General features: G+C 44.1%; 1 protein-coding gene across 6 annotated transcripts; it reads right to left on the bottom strand.

Annotated features, from left to right (window-relative positions):
- Nucleotides 1-1429: 1429 nt before the first annotated feature.
- Nucleotides 1430-27534, bottom strand: STRADA (STE20 related adaptor alpha). Of its 6 annotated transcripts, none has more exons than XM_035026304.1 (14): nt 27422-27534; nt 24313-24534; nt 19302-19381; nt 17547-17604; nt 15224-15252; nt 9968-10070; nt 9432-9553; nt 7943-8051; nt 7701-7824; nt 5935-6106; nt 5301-5405; nt 3115-3356; nt 2767-2809; nt 1430-2507 (listed from the first exon to the last, which is right to left on the bottom strand). In XM_035026304.1, exons 3-14 carry the CDS (start codon nt 19335-19337, stop codon nt 2355-2357), a joined length of 1296 nt encoding a protein of 431 aa, XP_034882195.1. In that variant the 5' UTR covers nt 19338-19381; nt 24313-24534; nt 27422-27534; the 3' UTR covers nt 1430-2354. The 6 variants fall into 6 exon arrangements, with proteins under 6 accessions (XP_034882195.1, XP_034882197.1, XP_034882196.1 ...); XM_035026306.1 differs by having other exon boundaries at nt 19326-19381; XM_035026305.1 differs by lacking the exon at nt 24313-24534 and having other exon boundaries at nt 19326-19381.

Raw genomic sequence — 27534 nt, 5'->3', positions numbered from 1 at the left:
CCACTGGCGGGGGTAGAGCCCCAGCTGCGCTGCGCACGTGGGGCGGCGGCTTCCCGGCGGCGCCTCCGCTGGGGGCCCGGGCCTCGTCAGCCGCAGGGACTGCTGGGCTCTGCCTGACGTCTGGCTGCAAGCCGGGCCGCCAAACGCAGCCCTGGACAGAGCGGGCTCCCACACTGGGGCAGGACTAGAACCAGTGGCTGCAGAGCACGGCCCACACACGTGTCAGGGAGCAGAACAAGCCCGCGTGCCTGGCGGCGGAGGGAGGCAGCGAGGCGGCCGGCTGCCTGGGCCCCGGCTGTGTGCCCTCGGCTCCGGAGGGCGCGCACGCTGCGCTATGCTTTTTCTCTCCGCAGCCTCCTGCCCCTCTCCAGAGGAAGATCTATGTTTGGGTGGGGGTGCAGGCCCAGGACTCCCTCTGCGGGGGGTGTGGGGGTGGGGGTGTGGTGTGTGTATGTGTGTCACTTCTGAAACTGTCCCTGTGCATCTTTCCTGGCAGTGTGCACAGCCGTCACCAGATTCTGCAAGGCGGCTGCAGTGATGCAAGAAGGTGTGGCCCTCCCCCACCCGAGGAACAGCCTGCAGGACGGCTGTCTGGCCCCCTGCGCCCAGAGGCCCCCTCCCCTGCCCAGGATGGCCCTGCGGGGGCAACTACGGGCAGCACCCCCAGCAGCAGCAGCTTGGGCACAGAGGATGAATGGACAGCAAGGTGACGAAAGCAGTTCAGAAGGAAAGAAAACAGGCTGACCATGGTGTTGAGAAAAGGGATCTTGAGGTTTAAAGAAAAGATGAGCTGGGCAGGGGTAAGGAGGGGGGTTGGAAACAAAGGTGACCTGGCCTCCCCACTCCGCCCCGTAGGGGGTGTCCATTCCCTTCACCTCATCCCCTGTGACTGCCCAAAGGAAGAGGGTTTTTATTTTTCATTTTTAAACTGGTGTTAAAATTTCAGAGGGAAGGGAAAGTGAGAGCCTTTGAGGGTTCAGAGCAGCTTCAGGGAAGAGGGAGGGGCACTTCCTTAATCTGACACGTTTAGTGCCTGAGCGAGAGAAGGAGGGCCTCCCCGCTGAGGGACCGGCAGGGGGGACGGTGCCAGGCTGGTGCCCATGCAGGCTGGGAAGCACCATGGAGACCCAAGTCAGAGTCACCCCCTTGCCCAGCCTTGCTGGCCGCCAGCCCGGATGACAGAGAGGGGACAGGTCTGGTTCTTAGGTTACCTGATCTTTGGGTGTCAGTTCCAGGGGTAAGGAGATACCGCAAGTCATGTTACAGAAGAAAAGCCTCCACCTCCTTTCCTGCCAAAGATGAGCCTCTTCTCCCCGGACTCCTGGTGGCCTGGAAGTTGTCCTGCCGAAGGGCTAGTCTTCAGCACCTAGACCTTTCCAGCCCCAAAGTGGTTTGATTGATGGCCACAGGCTAAAATGAATAGTCTCACGTTTTTGGATGGTGAGGAGACAGATCTATTATGTGTGTTGTGGGGCTCTCTAACAAAAGCGGTCATGGCCAGGCTTCCGCATGCACTCGGGATGGCAGAACGTGGGGCTGGGTGACTCTTGTCTGAGCCTGGATGGCAGCACATAGTAATGACACTCTCCAATGGATTCTCCAAAAATTTTAATTTGTTCTGGCAATGAAACTAAAGCGGCATAAGGACTTAAGTCCTCAGGCTAGGCAAGACATTGTGGCCTTGGAGAAAGCCTCAAGGTGGCCGGCAGGAGGCAGTAAGATAGATTCTTGGTGGGAAAGGGATGAACCACACAGATGAACTATGGGAAGGTTCTAGGTGTTGCGGTCCAAGCAATGAGAGGGATAAGGAGGGACTGCCCCAGCCTTAACCTGGTGCTTAACAAAAAAATGCCCTTCCCTTCAATTATTAGGGCGAGGTCTGGGGACTAGGGTGGGGGGCAGGTTGCTTATTGCTTGCCCCTCCATGGACCTGTAGGATCTGAGAGCAGAGGAAGAGAATGGAACAGCCTGGTAGGACAGCAAGAGTGAAAAGAGGAAGTCACACAGTCCCCTGGGTTGAAGAGTCAAACCCTGGGCTTGGCCTTCAGCCCTCCAGGGCCAGAACAGCATCTCTTCCTTCTGAAGAGGTCGCCTGAGCTCCCAGGATGGAATGTCAGCTTCCTGGCCTCTGATCACTGGTTGCTGGGATTCCCTTGTGTCTCGAAGTCCTGGAGCAGTAAAGAAGGTTTCTCTCCAGGAATTTCTCTCCCAGTGAGTAAGCGGCCAACTCTCGTGGCAGAAATGTCCTTTCTACCCAATCTGCACCCAGGAGGGTGGGAATGTGGCCAGCCCTCAGGAAGGGCCCCCGGGGTTCACGTGTCCCGGGACAGAGAACGTGCACATCCTTCAGAGGCTCAGAACTCCCAGTCGTCCACCTCTAGCTCCTCCAGGTTTGCTACCAGGCCGAAGATTCCACTGGGATCCTGAGGCTGGCTGCCCTCAAAATTGGTGATGGGGGTGACAGGGCGAAGTAACTCAGGCAAAGCCTCTGAGGCGCGTCGCTTGATCTGAGGGAGGAGAGACAGTTGGGGGTGGAGCCCGTTGCTCTGGGTCACCGTGGGGCAAGTGGCCGCCTGACAGCTGGCCTGTTAGAGCCAAAAACCTTTATGAGAGGAAGGAGCAGCGCCTTTAAGGGGCTTCAGAAACATGGCCGTTTCTCGGATTCAAAGGGAAGAGGACCCTGCGGCTAAGGAGGTGCAGGGTAGTTAGAAGCACAGGCAAGAAAAACCAACCAACCCAGGGAGCCTCAGGAAAGTGCTGTGTTACCTGCTTGAAGAAAGAATGGTTCAGAAGGGTGCTGGCACTTGGTCTGTAGAGAAAGGGGAAGAGAGACCACCATCACCCCTGTGCCCCAGACTTTCCAAAGCCTGCGGCTTATACCTTATCCTCAAGCATCCTCTACTTCTTCCCTCAGCAGCCCCCAAAAATGACAGCCAGAGCTACCCAGGCTGGCTTCTTAGCAAACCCTTGTGCTGATCCCTCTGGCCACAGGGGCTCGGGACTCCTCCAGGAACCCAGCCCTTTACAGGACAGATGCATCCTCTCAAACTCGGCCTTCGGCCCCCCAGCCCCCCACGCTCCCCTGAAAGCCCGCTCCCAGCCCAGAGGAAATACCTGACGTCTGGGTTCCGCTGAAGGCACTGCTCCACAAAGTGGTGGAAGTGAGGGGAAAAGGTGCGGTAATAGGGGTGGGATGGCGAGTCGCCATTGGAGGTCCTGGGGGTGCTGGTGGCCAGGCTCTCACTCAGGCCAGGGTTGGCTGCTGAGCGCGAGGTGCTCATGGTCAGCTCCTCGGCAGGGATGGTGCTGGTGTCCAGCAGGCAGGGCACCGTGCCGTTCAGCTTCTCCAGCAGCATCTGGGGAGGACAGAGCCGGGACCTGCGCTGGAGGGGGGCCCACTGGGAGGTCTATAGAGTTTCTTTACAAATACACTTTTCCCAAAATACAAAAGTAGTTTGGGGGGAGTAGAGAAAAGAGAAGTGGGATAGGTCTAATTTTTCAAAGCAGCGCGGGCCACTGGCTCGGCAGCGATACCCTAGCTAGGCCAACATGCAGAGGAGAGGGCCTGCGAAAATGCACCCCAACCATGGCCACCAAGGAAGGGGCTCCCCGTCTCCTCTCCCGTTTATAAGACATCATCACATCCTTTTAACCATAGAGCCCTCTCCCTAGGGTGAAGGCGGCCATCGGGTCACTTTCTTTGGAGCCCGGCCCCAGTTTGTGGTGCCCAGGTGGGTCCAAAGGGGCGCGGCATGTGGCGCCCGCCCCGCCTGGCCCTGGGCTCTTGCTGTGGCAGGTCGTACGGCAGCAACGTGCCCGGGGGCAGGCTCAGCTCGGCGGCTGGGCCGAAGTCCTCGGACTCCACGTGTGCCAAACTAGCCCCACCTTGGGGATTGCTGTCCTTACGGCTGTCCTCGTGGGCTTCCAAGCCAGAAACCTGGAAGGCTCTCTAGCGCTGTGCTGCCTAATACGGCAGCCCCCAATCCCGTGTAGCTGTTTATACTTAAGGGAATTTAAATTTGGCTTACAATGCAGTTTCTCGGTCTCACTGGCCACACTGTAAGTGCTCAACAACCGCAGGTGGCCAGTGGCCACCATACTGGGCAGCACAGAAAAGGAATTCCCACGATCCCAGAAAGTGCTACTGGACCGTGCTGTTTCTGGATCCGTACCTCTCGTTCACCTCACGTAGCCTTTCACTTTTCCTGAGCTCCTTTCTGTGACGGCCTTAGATTTTTCTAGATGCCTTACGTAGGTTTCCATACCCTCCTACCTAGTCTGTTAGGTCTATTCCAGCTGCTGTAGTGATCTTTCTACAATAATGTGTCTGAGGCTGTCGCTCCTGGGCTCAAAAGCCATCAGCAGTTCTCCACATGCTTTGGGCCACGAACCAAATGCCCTGGTGTGGCACACAAAGTCCTTCGGATCTGCCCTGGCTTCCTTCTCCAGCCACATCACCCAGCAGCCCCCTGGAAGCGCCTGTACTTCAGCTATTTGTAACTATCGCCATTCCCCAGATCTTACCCTTTCTTGACTCTGGGTCTTTGCACATGCTGTTCCCTCTGCCTGAGAGTTTCCTTCTACTTCCCATTCTTCACATAGTTAATTCCTATTTGCCTTCGAGGCTCAAATGCCACCTCCTCCCAGAAGACTCCCTGGCCCCTCTGCTCTACAGAGCTCCCCTCTGGCCATTCTCTACCCTCCCCTCTTCCTGTAGGGCAATCTGTAGGTTCAAGGGAGAGGCTCGCTCAGAGCCTGCCCCAACCCCCTCCCAGTTCTAGATCATGCTCCAGGTACTTAGGACTCAGGTAATCCTTGACCAAATATCCCAAGTCTGCTCCCTGGACTTGATAAGGCCTGGATAAGCCTCTCCCCTGGTCTGTCTCCCAAAGGCACACTATGCCACTGGCTGTGTGTGCCAAGGAGTGGCCAAAGGGCAGTTGTTGTAAGGGGCATGAAAAGAACTGGAACTTATAGACAGAGGTTCCAAAGGTATCGGCCAGAATGTGGTAGCACAGAACCTGAGAAGTCTGAGAACTATAAATTAGAAATGGGCCTTCCAGGTATATTTATCAAGGTAGGAGGATAGAATATATTTTACAAATTTATAAAAATGTGTTAACTTGATTTATACGTCTAAACAGACACACGGCATGTGGGCCTCCATTTGCACTCCTGCTTCAGGCCCTACAGCGGTGAGCAGTGGGCCTGCTCCTGGGCTCTCCTCCCCTGGGATCCCCTCCCACAGCAGGGAAGGCATGCGGGGGGCAGGCAAGAAGGAAACCAGGCTGCAGGCTCACCTGGGTGGCAGGCATATCCTTAAAGGGGACATGGCCATTGGCCAGCTCACAGGCTGTGATGCCCACACTGTAGATGTCAGACTTTGCATCGTAACCCTGAAGATTCTAAGTCAGGAGAAAAAAAGCCACAGATCACTCCATTTGTAGTCTTGGTTGTTCTTAGAAGAGAAGGTCACGGGGCGATATCCAGGGAGAGAACAGAATGCCTGTCTCCAATCCGGCCCACTTTCCTTGCCTGTACTACCGAAGAGTAGCTGGTATTTTAAAGGAAGGAATGTTTGATGCTGTGTAACAAGCAGGAAGAAGGGTGGGGCCCCACGCTCCTGCTTAGTGGAGGGATGTGGAAAGCACCAAATATTTCCAGAATGCTCACTCTTCCTATAAGATGGGAAGGTCTCTGAAGGGAACTGAAATAGCATTAGGTCCAGTTTGGGACCCCAGAGAGGGGAACAACACCATCTGCAATGGGCCCCTAACACCCACGCTGAGAGGCCCCCCAGGCCCACCTGCCAACAGGTGGAACCCCTTACTCCACTCAGAAGCGAAACACCCCCATCCCAGGAAATTCCCAAAGGCTCCCTTGGGAAACTGAGTTGGTGAGGGATGGGGGCTCCTCGGGACTCAGTCCACCGACCTGCTGCAGGACCTCCGGGCTGAGCCAAGGCAGAACCTTGACACTGTACTTGGGAAAGTCGTGGACCACACGCTGCCGCTGCCCGTGGCTGATCATGCTGAGGTTGCTGCGTAAACCAGACAGGTAGACCTTGCCATCAGAGGAGATCAGAATGTGGCTGGCTTTGACACTCCTGGGAGGGGGTGGGGGGCGGAGAGAGGGTGTCATGGGGCAGCAGGAGCCCCTCATGCCACAAACCTTGGTCGTCACATACTAGCTCCAGTCAGCTCTCTCCCTGGCAGCGTCTGGATGTGTGTTTTACACATGTGTATGTTCATGCCATTTATACAAAACACACATTTTTATACCTATAACACACGTATGAGAAAAGAGAAAACAGCATGACCCAATTTACTTATCAACAGATTTTAAAGCTTACTTACATTTTGTTAAAGTTCTCTTTTATGCTCACAGACCACTGCTCCCCCTACCATCTATGCTTTTAATCTGTACTTTTTGTTTGTAGGTATTCTTGTAACGTGTAGCATGGTTTTGTATGCATATATTTTCAGTTTACCTGACGGTGCTGTGTTATGCCTCCCATTCTTGCTTCACCTCTCGGTGCTCTTTCTAAGATCCATCTGTGTTGCCACCTGCATACAAGCAACCTTTGCTCCTAACTGCCACCTGTACGCTGGGGTGGGCTCTACCACTTTTACTCATCCACTCTCCCACGAACACTGCCTCTAACCCCCATGAATGTGAACGATGACTCCCCCATATACCCCCGGAGGGGTCTGTGTGAGGGCTTCTTTGGGGTGTCCAGCCAGAGCGGCAGTGATGGTCCCAGTCCCGAGTGACCCTGGCCATGTCAGGCCATCTTCCGCTGTGCGGACAGGAGACCCCACCTCCTCACCACACTGGGCCTCATCCAGCCTCCACATTACACCCGTCTCAGGTATACAGGGTTACATCCTCCTGTTTTAATTTGCTTTTCTGATTATTGTTAACTTTGAGCTTCTGTTCATACAACAGTTAGTCCTTTGTGTTTCCTCTTTTATAAACTTCAAACCCTTTGCTCTTTTTTCTATTGCTTTGCTGTCCTTTTCTTGTTGATTCGCAGGATTTCCTTGTTACAAATCTCCTCTGTGTTTTAGACAAAGCTTACATCTCGCACGCTGTCACCCATTTCTTAATTTTGTTCATGGTGTCCTTCATTGGAGAAAGATCTTTAATCTTGATATAGTCAGATCCATCAATTTTTTTGTCTTATGTTTTGGGCTTCTAAAATATCTAGACAGTCTTTGATGCCTCAGGTCACAGAAACATTTCCTTCTATCTAAGTCTGTAGTTTTATATCGGACATTGAGGCCATCTGAAGGGCTCCTTTGTTTGTGGAGTTAGGTAGGGGTCCGGTTTCATTATCTTCCCTACTGTGAGCTGCTTTTCCTGATACCATCTACTCAGCAACCTGCCTTCCCCCAGCCCCTCGGCATAGGGCAGATTTTGGGGCACATACACCAGTTTGGGTGCTCTAAGGAAGGAGGGGGCTGTGCAGAGGTCCATGTTAGAGGTTCTTCTCACACAGTATTCAGGACCAAGCCGCTCAGTAAAGAGAAAGTCAGCACTGGCAGACTAAATGCTCTTTCTACCAAGTCAGAGGCAAGGACAGAATCCCGAGCCTTGGGTTAAACTCTGACTTCGCTAACTTCCGTCAACTGTTTCCTCGAGGGCTCATGGGCCCAGATCCCTGCTCTTGGAAAGGGCGATTATGCCTAAGAATGCACCTGTGTACATATCCCATGTGGTGGATGTAGTCCAGGGCCTTGAGCACCCCCTGCAGGATGTAAGCAATCGCCAGCTCATTCATGCCATCCATGAAGTGCGTGCAGATGAGATCCTTGGCAGAACCTGAAGAAAACGGTTGTGGGGGCAAGGGGAAGGGTAACAGAGAAGGGAAACCGTACGTGAGCCGGCTGACAACAGCGCTCTCAGAACACGTCTCTGCCAGGACCCCTATCCCACTCACCATACGCCATGAATGATGTGACAACCCACAGCTCATTGTCTGCAATAAAGGTGGCTCGGTATGGCAGGATGTTGGGATGGCTGAAGAGTTTAGAGACATGAAGCTCCCCCTGAAAGCAATGGTAAGTGGAAGTCAGAATCAAGGGCGTGGGACGCCATGAGTAACATGGGGACCTAGTACTTCCAGAAGCTCTTCTCAAGTCCTGGGAGCAGCCTACGCCGGTGGCCAGCCAGAGGAGAGAAGCCAGGCTCTGCGGTCTCCACAGGGAGGCCAGCACTGCTCTGCCAGCTTCCGCCTGAGTCTGGCTCCGCCAGCCGATCTTAAAGAGCCTCAAGAAAAATTCCCCACCCACGGGGAAACCGCCAACAATACACTAGAGGGTCCCAGCTCGCCACCTCGGAAACGATGAGAACCAACTGCTGACTGAAGACTTAGGAAGTAATACGCTTAGAGCTGAGCTCCACTTCAAGGGCCAAGGCACAGAACTCCTCTTTAAGATAAGAAAACAAAAAATGTTTTCCTATTATAAAGGAAAGTGTTGTATTCGATAGAACAAGGAAACAAAGCACCAGAGAGCAAACGATAACTACGAGATATCCGAAGGGACTTCTCCAGCAACCTGGGATCGAGAGAGCAGCTACGGAAAGTGTCAGACCTATGGGATTTTAAAGTAAATTTGGACAAAAGAACTACAGAAACTCCGGAGTCCTGGCCTCTGGGACATGAGCTAAGGCCAAAGAAGCAATACCTTCTACCTGTCCACCGCTCCAAAGAATTTAAAAAAGAATCCTGAAGTCCAACATGCTCTAGAATAAACTCAGATATCTTTCTTCCCAAATACCTAAGCCAGGACTGACTCTCGGTTCCATCCTCAGACTCTGACCACATGAATGGGTGGGCATTAGAGCACCATCAGATGAGCATGAATTCGGAGACACGTTATGAATGAAGCAGGGGGGAGAGACTGCATGTCTGCCACTGTAAATACCCTGACCCAGGCCCTGAATCGGGTTCCCAGTGCAAGCCTGCGTCAGTGACGGAGAGTCTGGTCCCCGGCCAGCTACTAGATCTGTGGTCTCTCCCTGTTTAACAGGAGGACAGCTACTTGCCTCTCCAACAGAAGGGAACCTTGGGCCAACAGGACCTTTTGCAGCAGAGCAGGCTGCCCTGAATCTGGAACAAGACTGCCTGTGTTTGAATCCCGTGTGTGACCAAGGGCAAGTTACTTAGCCTCTCAGAATAATAAAGGAATGAATGAGCCACAAAGCAGTCTTTGGAGAAGAGGGGACTATAAATTGGCCTGAGCAGCTTTATAGAGTCCTTACTGCCAGATGCCCACGACTTTTCATGATGAGCTTCTGTAACGTCTTGGTTTGGTCCACCTTCGTTTTCTGCCAGCTGCTTTCAGAAGACGGATGTAAGAGACGCCTGGTGATTACTACTGCAACTAAGAGCCCACCCTTCCAGTGCCCCATTCACAGTTCATTACCTGCAAGAACGTCACCATCTCATTGGAACAAGCTTCCATGTTAATCCTTCGTACCGTCACATACTCTCCTGTTGGTTTGTACCTTGCTAGATTCACGGTCATCAGGTCCACAAATCCTTTGCCTAAAAGAAAAGGGGAATGCCATAAACAAGGACAACAGCAACAAAGGCTGCCTTGAAGAGACTTGATCTAAAAAGAAGATTCAAGTTAAAACTGTCACTACCGTTACCCTTGTGGCTGACGTTTCTTGATTTGTCTCCTACCAGTTCCTTCTCGGCCAACCATTTGAACTGACTGGCCCAGGGCATCAGAATCGTACAAGCCAAAAAGAAAAAATTGCAAAAGAGCTGCTCTCCTGGTAACACGATCTCTTTTCCCACACTTGGAAGACGAGAGCAAAGGAGACCCACCAAAGGCTGTTTTGTCACCGTGGCTCCTGCTAACTAGCTGACAGCCTCTGGCACACATGCATTGGGGGTGCGGAGGATGCCGTGGCGGTGCCCTGGAGCCCAAGAATGGCAGTCCCTGGACTTTACCTATGACGGTGAGTAGCTCATAGCGCTCTCCCTCCGGCAGGAAGCTACTCATGATCTCCTGTTTAGAGAGGGATGCTATCGACTCTGAGCTCGCCTCATTGGTCTAAAGAAAAAGAAAAATAGGTTAATAAGAGAATACTGGGTGTGGGATGGGAGTGGGAGGTGGTAATTCAGACCCATGAGGAGACTGGCATCTAAACATACAAATTCTGACTCTGGGTCAAAGAAATTGTTCCAGCACTATTCGATGAGAAATGTGAAACACCAGATGGTCAATGTAGTCACCAGCTCTAATATCAGAGCCAGTAAGTGTGAGCACCATCTAGGAATGGGGGTGGGGGACAGGCCCAGTTTCAGTCGACTGTTGATTTGCTTGTCCTTCCCAACAACTGGCTCATTTGCTAAAAACCATGAAATTCTTATCTGGGGAAAGGATGTCTGAAGAAAGCCATGTTTAGAAAAGAGAAAGGGGATGGAGAAGTGGGGGGGGGTGTCCTATTTTAAGGTCCTGACCATAAGATTTCAAAGGTCACATGCTGAATCTTGCTATGGGGAAAATGTGGCCATAAGAAGTCCTCTCTTTAGCAAACCAAGAGCCCAGACCAATTATTCTCTGATATTTCCAAATGAAGCAAAAACAAAAACCCCAGCCAACACATAGGCAAGGAACGGAGCCGTTGGGTCTCATCCCAGGCGGTGGAAGTGACCTGTTTCCTCCTTCCTGCCGCAAATGAAGCTGGACTCCAGCTAGTTAGGATGTGGGCATCACACCTCTGGCCTTTGAGGTCCGGAAGAAGAGTGCCCAGCAAAATCGATGGCAGACGAACAGCTCTTCCTTCAGCTCAAAAGGCTCTGTTTCCTTCTTCCAGACCTAAATGTATTTGCATGATTTGGGGGCCAGGTTTTTCTTTCTTTGGGATCCTCTTTCTTCAGATGTGTGTCCTACTGAAATGGAGAACCTTAGGCCAGCTCAAATTTCATATGCTATATTCCTAAAGCTGAGCGCTAGTTAGGAAAAGGTCTCTGTGAACACATGAGCGGCCCCTGCCTCGGCACTAGCCAGAAGAGAGTGAGTTGAGAATGTTCTGACACAGTGGTATTGCCTTGCTGGGGGTCCCTGACGTTTCAAGCACATCTGGTTTCAAGAGTTCATGCTGCCAATGGGGAAAGAAACCATGTAGGGTTCTTCCTCTTGCACTACTTACTATGACAGTAAGAGGAATCTCGTCAAGCAAAAGAGAGCCCTGTCAGCAAATTTCTAATTCAATCAGTTTTTCTGAGATTCATCCATACTGTTGTATTTAGCCATGCTATACACCCATGTTGTGTAAGTCATCTCGTGACTATATCTCAGTTTATCTATTCCAGTGTTGATGGGCTTTTTGGGTTGTTTTCGGTTCTGCTATTATGAACTGTGCTATTAGAAACCCATTTGGATATCTCCTGATGTGTATATGCAAGAGCTGTTCTAAAGCTTATGCCCAGAAATTGAATTGCTAGGTTACAGAGTAAATGAACAATCAACTTAACAAACTAATGCAAAATTGTTTTCCAAAATGGTTATACCCATCTCCACTCCCTCCAGCATCGTATGTATGTTCTCATTGATCCATTTTCCTCTATCACTTAATCAGACTTAATTTTTGCCAATGTCATTGTGGGTTTGATTTACATTTCCTTGATTACTAATGAAGTTGAACATTTTTTTTTTTTAAAGATTTTATTTATTTATTTGAGACAGAGAGAATGAGATAGAGAGAGCATGAGAGGGAGGAGGGTCAGAGGGAGAAGCAGACTCCCTGCTGAGCAGGGAGCCCGATGCAGGACTCGATCCCGGGACTCCAGGATCATGACCTGAGCCGAAGGCAGTCGCTTAACCGACTGAGCCACCCAGGTGCCCGAAGTTGAACATCTTTTCATGTATTTATCGGCCGTGTGGGTTTCTCCTAGGTGAAACTGCCTCTTTGTGTCTCTTGTCCATTTTTCTACTGGGTTGTTCTAATGCAAGATTTCCCCAAAGTAGGCTCCCTGGAACACTGATCTTGGCAGTTAACACATAGAAACAGTTTACACGTTCAATTAAATGAGAAAATGCAACATTTTCTTTCTCATGGAGAATCATAAGACGTGCTCGCATATAAAAGCTTTGGCAAGTTTTATAGTAAGGAAACTTGTTTAACTTAGTTTAACCTAGTATTTCCCAAACCACTCATCCCGAGAACCTTTTGTTAAATTTTGGAAAAGATAATTTGGGAAAGGCTATTTTAAGTAAGACAAATGGTATAATACAAAGACTATAGGCTGAAGGACCAGAACTTGAACTCTGGTCTATCACTTGCTCTGTGACCCTGGGCAAAGTCACTCTAAACTCTTAGGATCTCTGTTATCTCATTAGTGGAATAATTTCTAGTTCATAGGGTTGTTGTGGCGATTAAATGAGATGAAGTATGTAAAGAGCTTAGTGCTACCTGGTGTCTCATATGTATTCAATTAATATGAATTCTATTCTTCTCCTCCCTCTTTGCTGCCTATTGTTCGGTCACTCTCCTTCAACACATAAGATGGAACAGAGAAAACGAAGAAAACAGAATCCTAAGAAGAGCTCGATAAATAGTTAAGGTTGGTTTGATTTTGGTTTTTACAGTTATCTGTGTTTTCAAATGCTCTGAAAACAAACTCTAGGATCACTGATAGCCATTATAGCTTCTTGACACTGTCTGGTCTTCAGAATAATCCTAAGATACTGGCTACTACATCCCAAACACCTCAGACAGGTGAGAGATACACAACCAAGGGAAAAATGTGAGCAAAAAGCCCAAACCAGGAGCTCTGAAATGGCAACTCACCATGTGTTTAGAACTGACAACCTGCAAGCTAAGTTAGTCTTGAGTCCCATCTTCTTAACTTCCTACCTCTCACCATCTGCACCTATTCTTGTTCTTCTGTGGATCCTGTTTTCTCAAGTATTAATCTACTCCTCAGTAAAATCGGTGTCATGAGTTAACACAAAACCCAGGGAGTGGCTTGCAGACCCTAAGTCCCTACTTTGGCCTGTGAGGATCCACGTGATTCAGCCCCTGCCTACTTCTAATGACTTCATCCCTTCCCACATCCCCAACTTGCTATACTTAACCCATGCGAACAGGTTTGCATGGGTCCAGTTTAAACTGAGGTCTCCTGCTCATGAGCTTGTCATTGCCTTGAGCTGAAGAGGAGAGTAGGGGACATGTACCAGCCAGTTCCACCAGAGACAGAGTTCAACATATTGATCTAGACTGGAAACACCTGCCCTCATGCGACACACTCACTAGATCCCTTGTTACTAGGGGCACTTTATAGATCAGAATCTGGTACCTGCCTGTGAGAAAGTACTGCATTTTTTAGCAGGTAGCAATATAGTCCCAATGAGAACAAATCTAAAACTACTATATATTTGAAGGTCTTCTCTCCTTTGATTTCCAGGCAAACTCCTTAATATTTCTCTATTTGAAAAAGAGACTATGAAGGACAGCTGGAGTTGTGAGATGAAAGTACTTATTAAATGCATTTTAAATAACTCCCTTGGGAAAAACTACTGATAGATACTTTTTTAAGACCTATATCCCTTTTCCTTGCTACAAGTGCATGGAAGACATACTGCCTAGTAGGCTATACACTAAAGACACACTCTTGTTGAGCCTGGGTAGGAAATGATGTAGTAAACTACTGGTATGATTAGTTAGTAACTTGGCAAATATTTCTACTATCTTTGTTGACTATAGAAAATGACTCAAAAGTGTTAGTTTTAGGAAATAAAATTCTTTAGGTAATTGGGAATGTGAGTTCTTGGCAATCGGGAATTGCATGAGATGAACTAGTCTAGTGGTTGCTGTCCCCATCTCACTGGCAATGATCCTAAAATGGGCAAGTTCTAGTTTGTGGATGTTCTGTAGGTCTGAACTCAGAGAGAAACCAACCTTTATTTAGGAAAACAAACAAAGACGGTATTTTGAAAGGAAGAGTTCGGGTCTGAAATTGCCACAAGAGAGGTGGGTTAGTTCAGTATACTGTTTCAGAGTTAGAAAAGGCCAAAATTCAGATGAAAAGGATGAAATGCTTAGTCCATTCTCTTTAAACACAGCATGGCACAGTTGTATTAGTGTGATGTATAATCTCAAATTGTCTAGAGAAACTAATTCTAGCAAAGCTTCTTAGTTTCCCCTATCAGGAAAAGCATTTGGAAAATACATAAGCTACTGATAGCCAGAAATGACCATTAAATAACTTTGTTTAAAGAGTTTAAGACCAAGTACAGTAGAGCACACAGAGACAATATTTGTGAAATGCTATATTCACCCCCCCAACCAGGTTTCACACAGGATAACTCTTGGCATAACACCGGCAGCTGTAAAAATATAAAAATTATATATAACAGGCATTCTATTCGGGAGAAATATCTAACTGATGGTACAGGGAATGTTTTTTAGTCTCCTGACTGGAACATATTTCGATCTGCCAGAGCTTCACTCAGAGAGAAATTCCTAGTCAACATCACCCTCCTTCAACTGTGGGGCTGCCTGCAAAAGGCGCAGATGCCTATCATCGGAAAAGACTAAGAAGTCTATTGAGAAAAGGGTTCTTATCCCCTCTCTTTATAAGACACTGATTCACATTATCAAAAATAGCTTGGTACACTGTGCACATCTGGTGTTACTTACTTTGGTAAAATTAACTATAAGACTGGAAGGCAGGGCAGGAGTCTTTCAACTTTTGCCAATAAAAAAAAAATGCATCTCTGTTTTGTACCTTTTAATGTGGGGTTTTGTTTTTAAGGTAGGAGATTTGAGGCACTGCCTATAATCTAGGTAGAGCTCTGTATGATCTCTGTGGGCTGAAATTGACTAGCAATAGACCAAGGAAGGAAAATGTAGTACCACTAGCCACTAAAAGATAACCACACCTTAGATTGTTGAAACTTTCTTTCTTTTTTTTTTTTTGGAGAGGGTGGTGGGGGACTGGTAGGGTCAAGACGAGGAGGAGACCTTAATCCTCAAGAGAGAGACAAAAAGTGCCTTAGACTTTTTCAGCTTCCAAAGTACACATTAAAATCTTTCCAGGGTGAAACCTGAATTTCCACAAATGAAAGAATTACACTACAAATAAAACTCATTGAGATAAGCAGAAACATAAAATGATAAGCCAACCAAAACCACGAATTTCCACAAGAAGTCATCCCCATGCAACAGCCATAGTGCTAGAGCCTAGAAAGTCACTTACTTTTCTCCGAGTGTCACCCGGAGGCTGCTCTGGAGTAGAGAAATTGATTGTTGGCATTTTGTTTTTTAGCAGAAGACACATCCACATTCACAACAGCAATTATTGCACTTAGGACTACATTTCTTTATGGAAACCACTTAAGAGTCATTATGGTAAAAGTGCCCGCAGGGTTACATATGAACACACACACGTACACACACACACACATAGAAACCCATAGTCAAAACACTATACATAGATGGGGTTTTAAACATGAATCTCTGGCTCTTCAAAACATGGCAAGGCTACTATTCTCTGGGCATTCTCTGGCAACTATAACTCAACTGCTATAATTCTAGTCTTATATTTACTTTCCATCAGCACACAGTATTACTTTCAATAGGCTGGTTTCAGAGTCTTATACTGTGAACAAAACATTCATTATAAAGTTATAGAGATGGTTGGCTATTTCCCAGAAAGTGCAGGGACTTGAAAATAGGCTTTCAAAAAAAAGGGCAAAGAAGGTTTTAATACAGCAACATGTATATGTGGGACCATTACCCAGTTAGATTCTCCAGTCACATGCACTCTATTCTGAATACAAATAAAGCAAGGGTTTTTTGGCCCTCTGCTACTCTAGGTGAAAACAAATAAAGCAAAGGACAACTGATACAACTTTCTTCCCTTAAATCAGACAAATTCTGTATCTGTACTTTTTATTTTCATCATTCTATGAAAGTGAGAAAAATCATCAAAGTCGATTTTTAACTGGAAAGTATTGGAATGATCACACATTTCCAAGTATCTTAAATTAGAAATCAGAGCATCCAACTGTATTGTTAGAGGAGACTGGCTGCAGAGTAAATTAGCCTCAATTTGTCAAAACAAGATTTTTTTTTTGCCTTGGACATTAGTTTTCTGGTACACAAATGGCAGGTGCATTTGCTTAAGACAGTCTGTTAAAGGTAAGAAGCCAAGTTGAATAGATAAAAGGAAATCAAGTCCAATCTTGTAGAGCAGAAGCCAAATTCCAAGTTGTATAAAACTTGATAATATATACTTCATCAAGCTGTAAACAATATACAGAACAATCCCTTCACTCTCCTCAGATCAGAGACTAGGAAATTGTCAAAAGACTTCCAGAGATCCTGCACTCAAGATGCTGAAACCAAAATCCTCAATTCAATTCACATATACTGGAATATTTTTAACTAATTAATTGTAAACTGGACTCTTCAACTCAATTTTTATCAATGCCAATGTTTACTTTTAAACCATGGTATTCCCATTAATGATGAGAAGAAAATGAGAACAGGACCAGAATATAGTATCTTTTTTTCCATTAGCTTTTCCTTTACTCTGCAGCTAATTTTTATTCTTTAGAACTAAAACAAAAATAACTCATCATTTTTCTAAACTCTCATTTGTCTAAAACATAACAGATAATATTCCTCTGGAAGGTCTTTAAGTGGCATTAAGGAAAATAAATATAACAGGTATCACCTAGTAACTAACAAGTCTCAGTTCTCAATGACTTAAGTCTATCTGAGGGTATTTTGTTTGGATCAGTCAACCAACGCACTCAATCTGATAACTTTTTTCTTTAGCTAAAGAGAGTGTCTTGGTATTCAGACACAAAGAATGGGGCTCTACTATTATTATTTGTATAGAAAAGAATTTTCTTTGCCTTAAATTAAGATCGCAGTTCTCAAAAAGGCTCAATTCGGAAAGAATCAAAGGCAAATGACAGGCCCTGTTAAATCTCAAAATTGCAAGGTTACGACTTCCAAAATCAGCATGTGGATTTTACAACAGGAAGTCAGTATTTTTGTCCTGACAGATTTTTTTTTCCTTAGTTCTCTTAAGTCTCATAATTTCTACCATGAAAAGATGAGTCAACTAGATTGATCAGTAAACCAGAACTTTTATATCATTGCTACCTTAGTTCTTTTTTTTTTTTATTCTTATGTTAATCCCCGTACATTACATCTGCTACCTTAGTTCTGACTAATCATTGTATTTTTAAAAATTTCAAGGTTAGAGCTTTTCAACACTTAGTTTTTTTTTCCTTTAAGAATATGTCTTTCAACTGGACGAATACTTAGAAGAAATAAATATGCCTTTAAGTAAATACTGACTTTCTAACAATCAAGACAGGCCAAGGTCAACTGCCAGATAAGTCCTCAAATCTTTGGGAAACCATGGGTTCAAAATGGAGCCAAACAAATAGAACAACTCTTGTTTACACTTGTCCTTACAATTGCTAATTGCTAGAAATTGATTTAGTCAACAAGAGTAGTGACATTTACCCTGAAGTGATGGCTAAATGCCATACTGTACTTACCTCCAAATAGCTCCAAATCTCTTAAGCCCTCAACAATGAACTTTTCCGAGACCCACCGCTAAAAAGAAAACCCCAAAGAGAATTAGTATTTCTTCCAAGCCACAAAAAATTAGCTATCAGTCATTAGACAAATAAACTACAAAAACAGAATCATGCAGTACGGTTAAGATGCATTTTTATGGAACAATTTTAAAAAGAATCCTGGATTTAAATCAACTGAAAACAATAGGTTAATTCCTTTCTCTATTCTTTTTTGCCTAATTTGTTAAACAATTCTTAAATTTGACAGACACATGAGAAACATAGTACTGGCCCTAATAATGAAGAAGGTTTTTTTGTCTTTCCTACACATAAAACTACCTTCTGGTTCCATCTGACTCACTCAATCAATGGCTGTCTATTACAGATGCTTTGGATCATGAATGCCAATGTGAAAAATGCTACTGGAATTCATAATACGGAAAATAGAGATGAAACAGTTTTTCACAAGCCTCTGTTTGTAAAAGAAAATAGCTGCATATTCTTTCATCCACTAGGATTCCTAAGACATCACCACTTATATTTTCTACCAGGTTTACAAGAACTACACTAACTTCACCAATCATGGTTCACTTTACTATCCTATTTCAAATGAGTATTGGATTTCCTTAATACTGATCAGTGGTCTGGTTTCACGTGAATCAGGCGAGGTTGACACAGAAAAGAAGCTCGTATGTAAAAGTAATGGAATCAAGATCGAATTTCACTTAAGGACTAGTGTGCGAGTTTGGCTTGGGGGCATTCTTTCCACCAGGCAGAGTTCAGGCTAAGGAGAGAGTCTGTTTTTCCTCTTACTTAACAGTGAAGTCTACTCTTTCCAGTATAAATTATTCTTATGTACACAAACACAAGAAAAAAGAGTATTAAGTAATATTCAGAAATAAGTTGCATAATATTGGTTATGAATTGGAACTATAACATCATTTTCTGTCTTCTATCAATTTTTTTCTAAATTAAAAAAAAAGAACACCCAAAATAAATTAAAAAAAAAGAACACCCAAAATAAAAAACTTGGTATAAAAAAATAATATGTGCTGTATCACAAAATATAACATATGCTTTAATATTTAAAGAAAGTGGTATGTTCATGTGTCATATAGCACTTCTTCCTTGTTACAGAATTTTCAAATAATTACTACTGCATTTAGAAATAAATACTTGGTAATAAATAAAATACAGTGCTCTTTTAAGAAGTCATGGAAGCTTATAAAGAAGCTAAATCCAGCATTTGTTCTTGAGGTCACTTTAGCTGGTAAAGTTTTCAGGTGTAATAACATTATTCATGTTCAAAAAGTCTTTAATTAAAACCTATGATTATACTTAGAAAAAGTGTTCCAATAATGACAATTTGATACTGATTTTTAAAACACACAAACTCATTGAAAATACATTGGAAATAGGCAGCTTATTAGCAATTACATATCTGTAGTGAAAAGGGACATCGATTCATTTAATTTTGCATGAGTGATATTCATAAAACAAGCGACCGTTTCTTCTCTACCAGTCAAGCTGGTGGGTGTATTTGGTGTCTCTGGTCAGCCTCTGCCTGCAAGCTCTTTTCTCAGGAGTGGAGGTTGCCATATCTGCTTTACTTCCTACATGCCTCACTTACACAGGATTCTGAACATCACATTAAAAAACTACCTACAGTATCTGTCAAAACACATTATTTTACAGAAAATAAAAATAGTAAAGCCGAAGAATAGAAACACTCACCCTAATTCGCTCTGGTTTACTTACAAGAAAAGACATGAGTTCCTAATGTGTAGACCTACTTCAATTTCAAAAATTTAAACCTAAAAGGAAAATAGAAACAGGTTAGTCAAATCTCCTTTTATAGAAATGCCTTTTGATTAACAAAAACTTGCTATGAGTCTACCAGTCGAAGCACTGTAGCAGACCTATAAATTTCTAGATTCTAAAGACTGGTTTAGAGAACCTTTCACTGACAATAAAACTGGCCAAGTACATTTGGAAATACTGCAATCTCTATAAGAAAAGACAGATTTGTTATTAATATGGTTTTCATCTTTAATTTTTAAATTTCTCTTGACCCAATTCCCCACTGATCTTTCCCAGAAGCAATTAACCTTCAATTCTTTTGGCTGTTTATCTTGCTTTTTATTATCATTCTTAAATAATGTTTATATGGCCATGACTTATCCATTTTAGACATTTATCTACTAACTTTCTACTATGGTAGATGAAGACTAAGCTCTCCTACATCACCTTCCTGCACCCTACTTTCCTGCCTTCATTCTCCCAACACAATTCTGGCATAATGTTTAATTAAATCAATAGTCCACATTTACATTGTTATGACTGTGGAAACATGGTTCAGAGCTGAGGCAAACAAAGATGACCACGTCTGTTTTCTTGTACGCCATTTGTTTTCCTAGAGTTGATAATGGACTCAAACTTTTTTTACTTGTTTGGTTTCCCACATAGCTATTACCAACTTTTTCCAAGTTTCCATCTTTGCTATTTGTCTTATCAGTCAATATCTTTTACCATACATTCAAACTCATTCATTCTGATTTTTTCCTAGAGATTGCCTTTCCAAGGCCTTCCATCCCCTGCTGCAATCCGGACTAGTTGCTTTCTAGGCCAGTTGCACTTAGCCTTTTTTTTTTTTTTAAGATTTTTTTTTTTTTATGTAATCTCTACACCCAACGTGGGGCTCAAACTCACGACCCTGAGATCAAGAGTTGCATATTCTACCGACTGAGCCAGCCAGGCTCCCCTACCTTAGCCTTTTTAGTGTGGAAATTTGGATCTTCCAATTCTGGGAAATATTCTTGTATTATTTCCTTGATAATTTTGTCTCCTCCACTTTTTCTGTTTTCATGTTATAAAATTCCTAATAAAGACATACTTCTAGAATTATCTAGAATTAATTTGTACTTGTTTCACTCCTATTTTACAACTCTCCAAGAGATTTCTTCAATTTTATTTTCTAACCCTTCTACTAATTTTTCAATTTTGGTTACACACTTCCAAGAGCTTTTGCCATTTCTCAAATGTATCTTTTTTCATATCATCCTGATTTTGTTTTATGTTTGCTTAATTTATAGTTAAAAATTATATCTAGATGGGCACCTGGGTGGCTCAGTCAGTTGGGCATCTACTTTTAGCTCAGGTCATGATTTCAGGGTCCTGGGATCGAGCCCCACAAGCTCTCTGCTTGGCGGCGGGCCTGCTTCTCCCTCTCCCTCTGCCTCTGCCTCTGTGATCTCTCTCTCTCAAATAGATAAATAAAATCTTTAAAAAAAATTTATATCTAGAATGGCTAAAAGCATAATGCATCATGACCAAGTGGGGTTTATCTCAGGAACTAAAGACTGTTTTAACACTAAAAAATGAATCAACGTATACCATACTGTTTTTGTCCAAAGTTGTTTGCAAATAAAAAACAACCAATTTTAAGGAGTTAAAAAAACAGTGGTGTGGGCAGAAAAAAAAATGAACTCAGTAGGTAGAGCATGTGACTTTTGATCTCACGGTCATGAGTTCCAGCTCCATGCTGGGCATTAGAACTTACTTAAAAAAAAAAAAAAAAGAATCGGGGCGCCTGGGTGACTCAGTTGGTTAAGGAACTGCCTTCAGCTCAGGTCATGAGCCCAGGGTCCTGGGATGGAGCCCCACGTTGGGCTCCCTGCTCAGCGGGAAGGCTGCTTCTCCCTCTCCCTCTGCCTGCTGCTCCCCCTGCTTGTGCTCACTCACTCTCTCTGTCAAATAAATAAAATCTAAAAAAAAAAAAAAAAAAAAAAAAAGTAATTTTACCAGAGTAACTGAGTGAACAAGAAAAAAAAATACAATCATCTCAATAGACAGAGAAAAGGCATCTGAAAAAATTCAATATCAATTCATGATTTTAAAAAACCTCTCAGTCAAATAGGAATAGAATAGAAATAGAATTTACCAAGTCAACTTGGTAAAAGATATGTATGAAGGGGGTGCCTGGGTGGCTCAGTCAGTTGGGCATCAGACTCTTGATTTTGGCTCAGGGTTGATCAAGTCCCGTGTCAGGCTCTGCACTCACTGCTTATCCCTCTCCCTCTGCTCCTCCCCCCACTCACACTCTCTCTCTCAAATAATAAAAAAATAAAATCTTTAAAAATAACAATAAAATAAAAAAAGATATTATGAAAAATGTATAGCTAACATCATACTTAGTAACAAAAGGAATTAGTGAGTTTCCTATAAGAATAGAAGCAAAACAAGAATGTCTGCTCTTATCACTTCTGTTCGTCATTGTACTAGTGGTCTTGGCCAATGCAAAAAGGGAAAAAAGGAACAAAAGGCATACAGATTGGAAAAGAAGGTGTAAAACTCTTTATTCATAGACAACATGATTGTGTATGTAGGAAATTCTAAGTATTCTACAAAAAAAATCATTAGACCTAAAAAAATGAATTTAGAAAGAAGGTCAATTACAAAATCCAATTGTATTTCTATGTACTAGCAATGAATAATTAGAAAATGAAATTGAAAAAAATGAAACTATCTACCATACCAACAAAAACATAAAATAATTAGGAATAATTTTTTTAAAATTGTATGTTTTTTAAAACTGTATGTTTAAAATTATAAAACATTGCTAAGAGGTATTAAAGATAAGCTAAATAAGAGACATGCTATGTTCATAGATTGGAAGACTCACTGAAGTGAAGATGTCAACTCCCTCCAAATTGATCTATAGATTCAGTGCAATCCCAATCAAAATCCCAGCGGACTTTTAAAAAGAAATTGATAAGCTGATTTTAAAATTTATATGGAAATACAAGGGACCTGAAATAGCCAAAATGATTTTGAGAAAGAACAAAGTTAGAAGACTTACATTACTTGATTTCCAGACTTACTTTAATGTTACAGTAATCAAAACAGTATACTTTGCTCTAGGATAGACAAATGGATCAATGAAATGGAATAGAGAATCCAGAAATAGATCCATGTATGTATGGTCAATTAATTTTCAAGAGAGGGGCCAGAGTAATTCCATGGGGGTGTATCTGTAATCTAGATACAAATTAGTATCTATTTAGAAAAAATGAACTTTCACCCTTACCTTACATGATACACAAAAATTAACTTGAAATGGATCATAGAACTAAAGAAAAAGTTAAAACTACTAAATAAAACAGAGGAGAAAATCTTCATGATGTTGGGATAAGTAAAAATTAAAAAAGAATGTCAAGAGCATGAAATAAAAAAGAAAAATATGATAAATTAAGCTTTATGAAAATTAAAAACTTCTGCCTTCGAAAGACACCACTAAGAAAATAAACAAGTTGGGAGAGTGTGTGTGTGTGTGTGTGTGTGTGTGTATGAAACATTTTATATATATATATAAATTATATCTCAACAAAATGACTTTAAAAGTAAAACAAATAATCAGAAACACTTTTGAAGAATCTAGAAAAAATGCCTGCCACATTTCCTTTGAGGGATTGTGGTAGTATATAGTATAGCAATGGGAGTGGGAACTTAATCAGATACATGGAGTTCTTGGAATCCTTAGAACTGCTTCAGAGAAATCAAAGCAATGGTTTTCAATCCAGGGGAGAGAGGAGGCCCTTCAAAATCATCTATAGATTTTTATCAAATTGCATTTATCCTCACCCCTATCCTAATCTTATTTATTTATTTATTTATTTTTAAAGATTTTATTTATTCATTTGACAGAGATACATACAGCGAGAGAGAGAACACAAGCAGGGGGAATGGGAGAGGGAGAAGCAGGCCCTCCGCGGAGCGGGGAGCCCAATGTGGGACTTGATCCCAGGACCCCGGGATCACGACCCAAGCCGAAGGCAGACGCCCAACGACTGAGCCACCCAGGCGCCCCCTATCCTAATCTTCTTATAGAAGACCTTATAGAAGATCATCACCATGTTGAGAATCATTTATCCTGGCATGAAATAGTAAAAATATTATCTGAATTTTTTTTAAAAAAAGATTATTAGAGTGCACATTATTTAATAACATTAAACACAAAGCATCGTGCAAAAGAAATTTAAGAGGAAGCAGCGTCCATATCCATATGTAGTCTACAACAGAAAATAGAATATTAATGTAGATTAAAAGATGATTTTTATCTGCAGAAGGAACTGTCTACGCTCTGGAAAAATACTGGAAATAGAAAATAAAGTCAATCCCCAAACACCATATAAATTAATATAACAAACCTAAGAACTGGTCCCAGGCTACCACACTAACAGCTTCATTAATTATCTGAACATGGGTTCCCAAACCAGGATGGGTTTCAAATTAACTCATGTAGGGTGCCTGGGTGGCTCAGTTGGTTAAGCGACTGCCTTCGGCTCAGGTCGTGATCCCGGAATCCTGGGATCGAGCCCCACATCAGGCTCCCGGCTCAGCGGGGAGCCTGCTTCTCCCTCTGTCCCTCTCCCCTCTCATGCTGTTTCTCTCTGTCTCTCAAATAAATAAATAATAAAATCTTTAAAAAAAATTAACTCACGTAGTTATAAAAACCTATGGATGCTCAAACTCCCACCTTCAAAAATTTTTAATTCAGCAGGTCTGGGGAATGCACAAGTAGAAACGGGCAAGTCAGCGGGTGTTCAGCAAAGGGAAAGACAATTACTATAAGCTGGGACAGATCTGGATAGTTTTATTGAAGGGGCGGGGCCTCAGTGTCAAATAGGACTTGAAAATGGGAATTCCAAGCATGAAATGGTATTAGCTGCTCATTTTTAGCACTTACTTTGTTTTGTCCACACACGTATCTTCCAGTTTCTAGAATAGTGCCTATCACATAGCAGGCACTCAATAATGTTGACTGACTGACTGACCAAATATACCGAGGAGTACGTTAGCATTTTGCATAACCAGTTATAGAAGCACAGCTCCAGATAGATGAGAACAATGAAGAGGCCTCATGTGCATGCTAGAGTATGGATTCTCCTCACCAGGCAGTGGGACGCCACTGTAGGTTTTAAACAGAAAGGTGACAAACACAAAACAGTGGTCTTAAGATCGTGTCTCTCAAACTTTATTGTGCATTCAAATAATCTGAGGATCTTGTTAAAAGTGCAGATTTTGATTTAGAAGATCTGGAGTGGGGCCTGGTACTTCTAACGAACTCCCACATGACGGTCATGCTGCTGATCTGTGGCCCGTCGTACTGACTAATGTTTGAGAAGCCTTGTTCTAAGAAACATTCTAAGGAATATTAATCTGCAAATGGATGGGAGAATGGGAGGTGAAAAATCCCCAGAGAAAGGAATGTTAGTTAGAACACAACTATAGTGGACCATATTTGGGGTGATAAGAGCTTGTAGCAAAAGGAATGCTAAGAAATAGATGGATAGGGGATGAAGAAAAAATAAATTATATTTAGTTAGTAAGGACACCATAAGTCATCTAGCCCATCCTCCACCCTTCGGAGGAACAGCTTTTACAAACTCCTGGATGTAAGGTTATTTAGCCTCTGCTTGAAAACTTCCCTGGCCAGAGACTCACTACCTTATCACGGAACCCATTCTACTCATGGACAACTCTGATGACTCTGATTTTTTTTTGTGCCCAAGTAACTGGGAAAGAGTAGTGTCAGCAACAAAACAGGAAACTCAGAGGTGGAAGTGGTTCTGGTGGGAAGATGAGTTCGAGTTTTTAAATCATGTTGAGGTTGAGAAAATAGTTTATCTATCTATCTATCTGTCTATCTATCTATCTATAGTGAGAAGACAGAGCAGTCAGTTAGAAAAGTAAGACTGGGGGCACCTGGGTGGCTCAGTCAGTTAAGTGGCTGCCTTCAGCTCAGGTCATGACCCAGGGTCCTGGGATCGAGCCCCGCATCGGGCTTCCTGCTCAGCGGAGAGCCTGCTTCTCCCTCTCCCTCTCTCTCTGCCTACTTGTACTCTCTATCTCTCTGTCAAATAAATAAATAAAATCTTTTAAAAAAATTAAAAAAAAAAAAAAAGAAAGAAAAGTAAGAGAGACGTTAGAGATGGCTATGTAGACCTGGGAGTTAGCAGCCAAAGCTCTACAAGTGACAAATGCACTGAAGGAGAAAATGGGGAGAAAAAAGCAGAAGGCTGGGAAGCAAGCCTTGGGATAGGTCCATATTTAGGACATCATGCTTGAAGGCAGGTAGGAAATGAAGTCTAAAGGAAAAACTTTAAAGATTCTGCTTCCCCTCCTGGACCACTTTCATTCCCCCAACCTGGTTAACTTTGACCTGTCGTTCCTTACTACTTACTCATCTCAGGTACCCTGTGCTACAGAAGTCCTCCCTGATTACCATTCCCTCCCCCGTCAGGTGTTCAGCCTCTGTATTCAACCCTTACACATACCACAATGTTCATTGCCAGCGCATCTTATTCACTATTGCATTCCCAGGGGCTGCTGTGCCCAACACATAAAATGGGCACTCCCGTATCTGTTAAATTGTTAATAGCAAAAATAATAAAAGCAGCAAGCACTTATGGTGAACTTACTATGTGCAAGGATCTGTGCTAAATGCTTCACAGAGCTCAGCTCACTATGAGTACTATCTTCCTCATTTTACAGATCAGGAACTTAAAGCTCAGAGAGGTTAAATGCCCTGAATGACACAGGCAACTGGTAGAGGACCAGTCAGATCTGTTCCAAAGCCTGTGCTCTAGAAACCTGTGATTATAGATAAGTCCAGGGAGAAGTGTCAAGACTGTGTTTGCAAAGATACAATGATGACTGACGGAGAAGACATCGCCTGATTTGACAATGCTGCTGACCAGATGCCAAATAGAATAGGAAAGAATTCGTTTACCTTGCTTTATTATTATTTTTTTTTTCCTTTTTCCCTGTTCTTGTCACTGTTTTTCTAAACTTCTTCCATGTCTGGGGTTACAACTACAAACACTGCATTTGAGTCACGATATTCTCAGAAACCTGGTTGAAAGGTGGGGGAACAGAGTTAACAAGTTCAGCACTGTAACTAATAGCTGAACAGGTTCCTGGCCTAAGGCAGGTAACCAGATGAGACTCGGTTTCTTCAATTCTCAGAAACAAGAAACAGTCTTGGGTGTCTTTAGACAGTATGAATCAGTCAACGAAGGACTGTCCTAATGCCTCAAATACATACTGGAATACGGTTCTACTTCAACAGGTATTACACAGTAAGAAAAGGACCAGTTCGAACGGCTTTTCCTCTTCGGAGAAAGTCGAGTTAGAATATGCTAGGTTATCTTAACAGAAGGCTGGGCAGAAAAATTAGTCCCCCATTTCCTGGAAATTTGAACAATTTTATTTAACCACGCCCCTTCTCTCGCGCTCACTTCCCTACCCCCACCGCCCATCTCCACCCCAAATCTACTGTGGGCACTGAAACATTCTTGAAAAACAACAAGACAATTAGAAGCTCTTTGTTTTTGCTGATTCAGGGAGTCACCTAAATCTCTCTCCTTAAGAAGGTTTGATTCGCTGCCTGTCCAGCCTGGGATAGATGGGAATTGGGGTTGTGGGATGGGAGGAGGGGGGTCAGCACAGGATCGGCCGCCTCTTTGGGCAGGGCAAACTGACACCTGGGCCCCAGGTTCCCCACCTAGGAGTCAGGGGGAAAGATGGATACGGAAAGCAGGCGGTCGCCTCTCTCGCCCGGCAACTCCGCTCTGGCGTCTCCCGGGCAGGCCCAAGCCTATTCTGCTCTCAGGCTGCAGCCCCTCACTACGGGAATCGAGGAGGACGGGGTGAAAAGGGGCCCGTGCAGGGCGGGGAGGGGGGGGCGGGATGGCCGATCTGACGAAGGCCCGCCCCTGAGGAGATGGAATCGGCATCAGGGCGAGAAGGGACTGGTCCCTGGAGCGCACCAGGCGGCTCCGCCAGCCCGGTACCTGGTCCTGGAGTTAGCAAGCAGTTCCGACCCCGTCTCAGCTCCGCCTCCTTAGTTTAGGGCCGCGCCGCCAGGCCGGTTGCTGGGGGTTGGGGGAGGTACGCAACGTGCCAT

The sequence above is a fragment of the Mirounga leonina genome, unplaced genomic scaffold, assembly GCF_011800145.1.
Source record: "Mirounga leonina isolate KUSES-001 unplaced genomic scaffold, KU_Mleo_1.0 Mir_197, whole genome shotgun sequence".
NCBI classification, from domain to species: domain Eukaryota; kingdom Metazoa; phylum Chordata; class Mammalia; order Carnivora; family Phocidae; genus Mirounga; species Mirounga leonina.
The sequence above is the reverse complement of the archived record's forward strand: the minus strand, read 5'-3'. Positions and strand labels throughout refer to the sequence as shown.

Coding starts and splice junctions, on each gene's coding strand:
- STRADA (XM_035026304.1), bottom strand. CDS start 19,337: ATGTCTTTTCTTGTAAGTAAACCAGAGCGAATTAGG. Junction 5,406..5,934: donor GCCCGGAGGTCCTGCAGCAG/GTCGGTGGACTG, acceptor CTCCTGACTTAG/AATCTTCAGGGTTACGATGC. Junction 2,810..3,114: donor CAGCGGAACCCAGACGTCAG/GTATTTCCTCTG, acceptor CTTTCTCTACAG/ACCAAGTGCCAGCACCCTTC.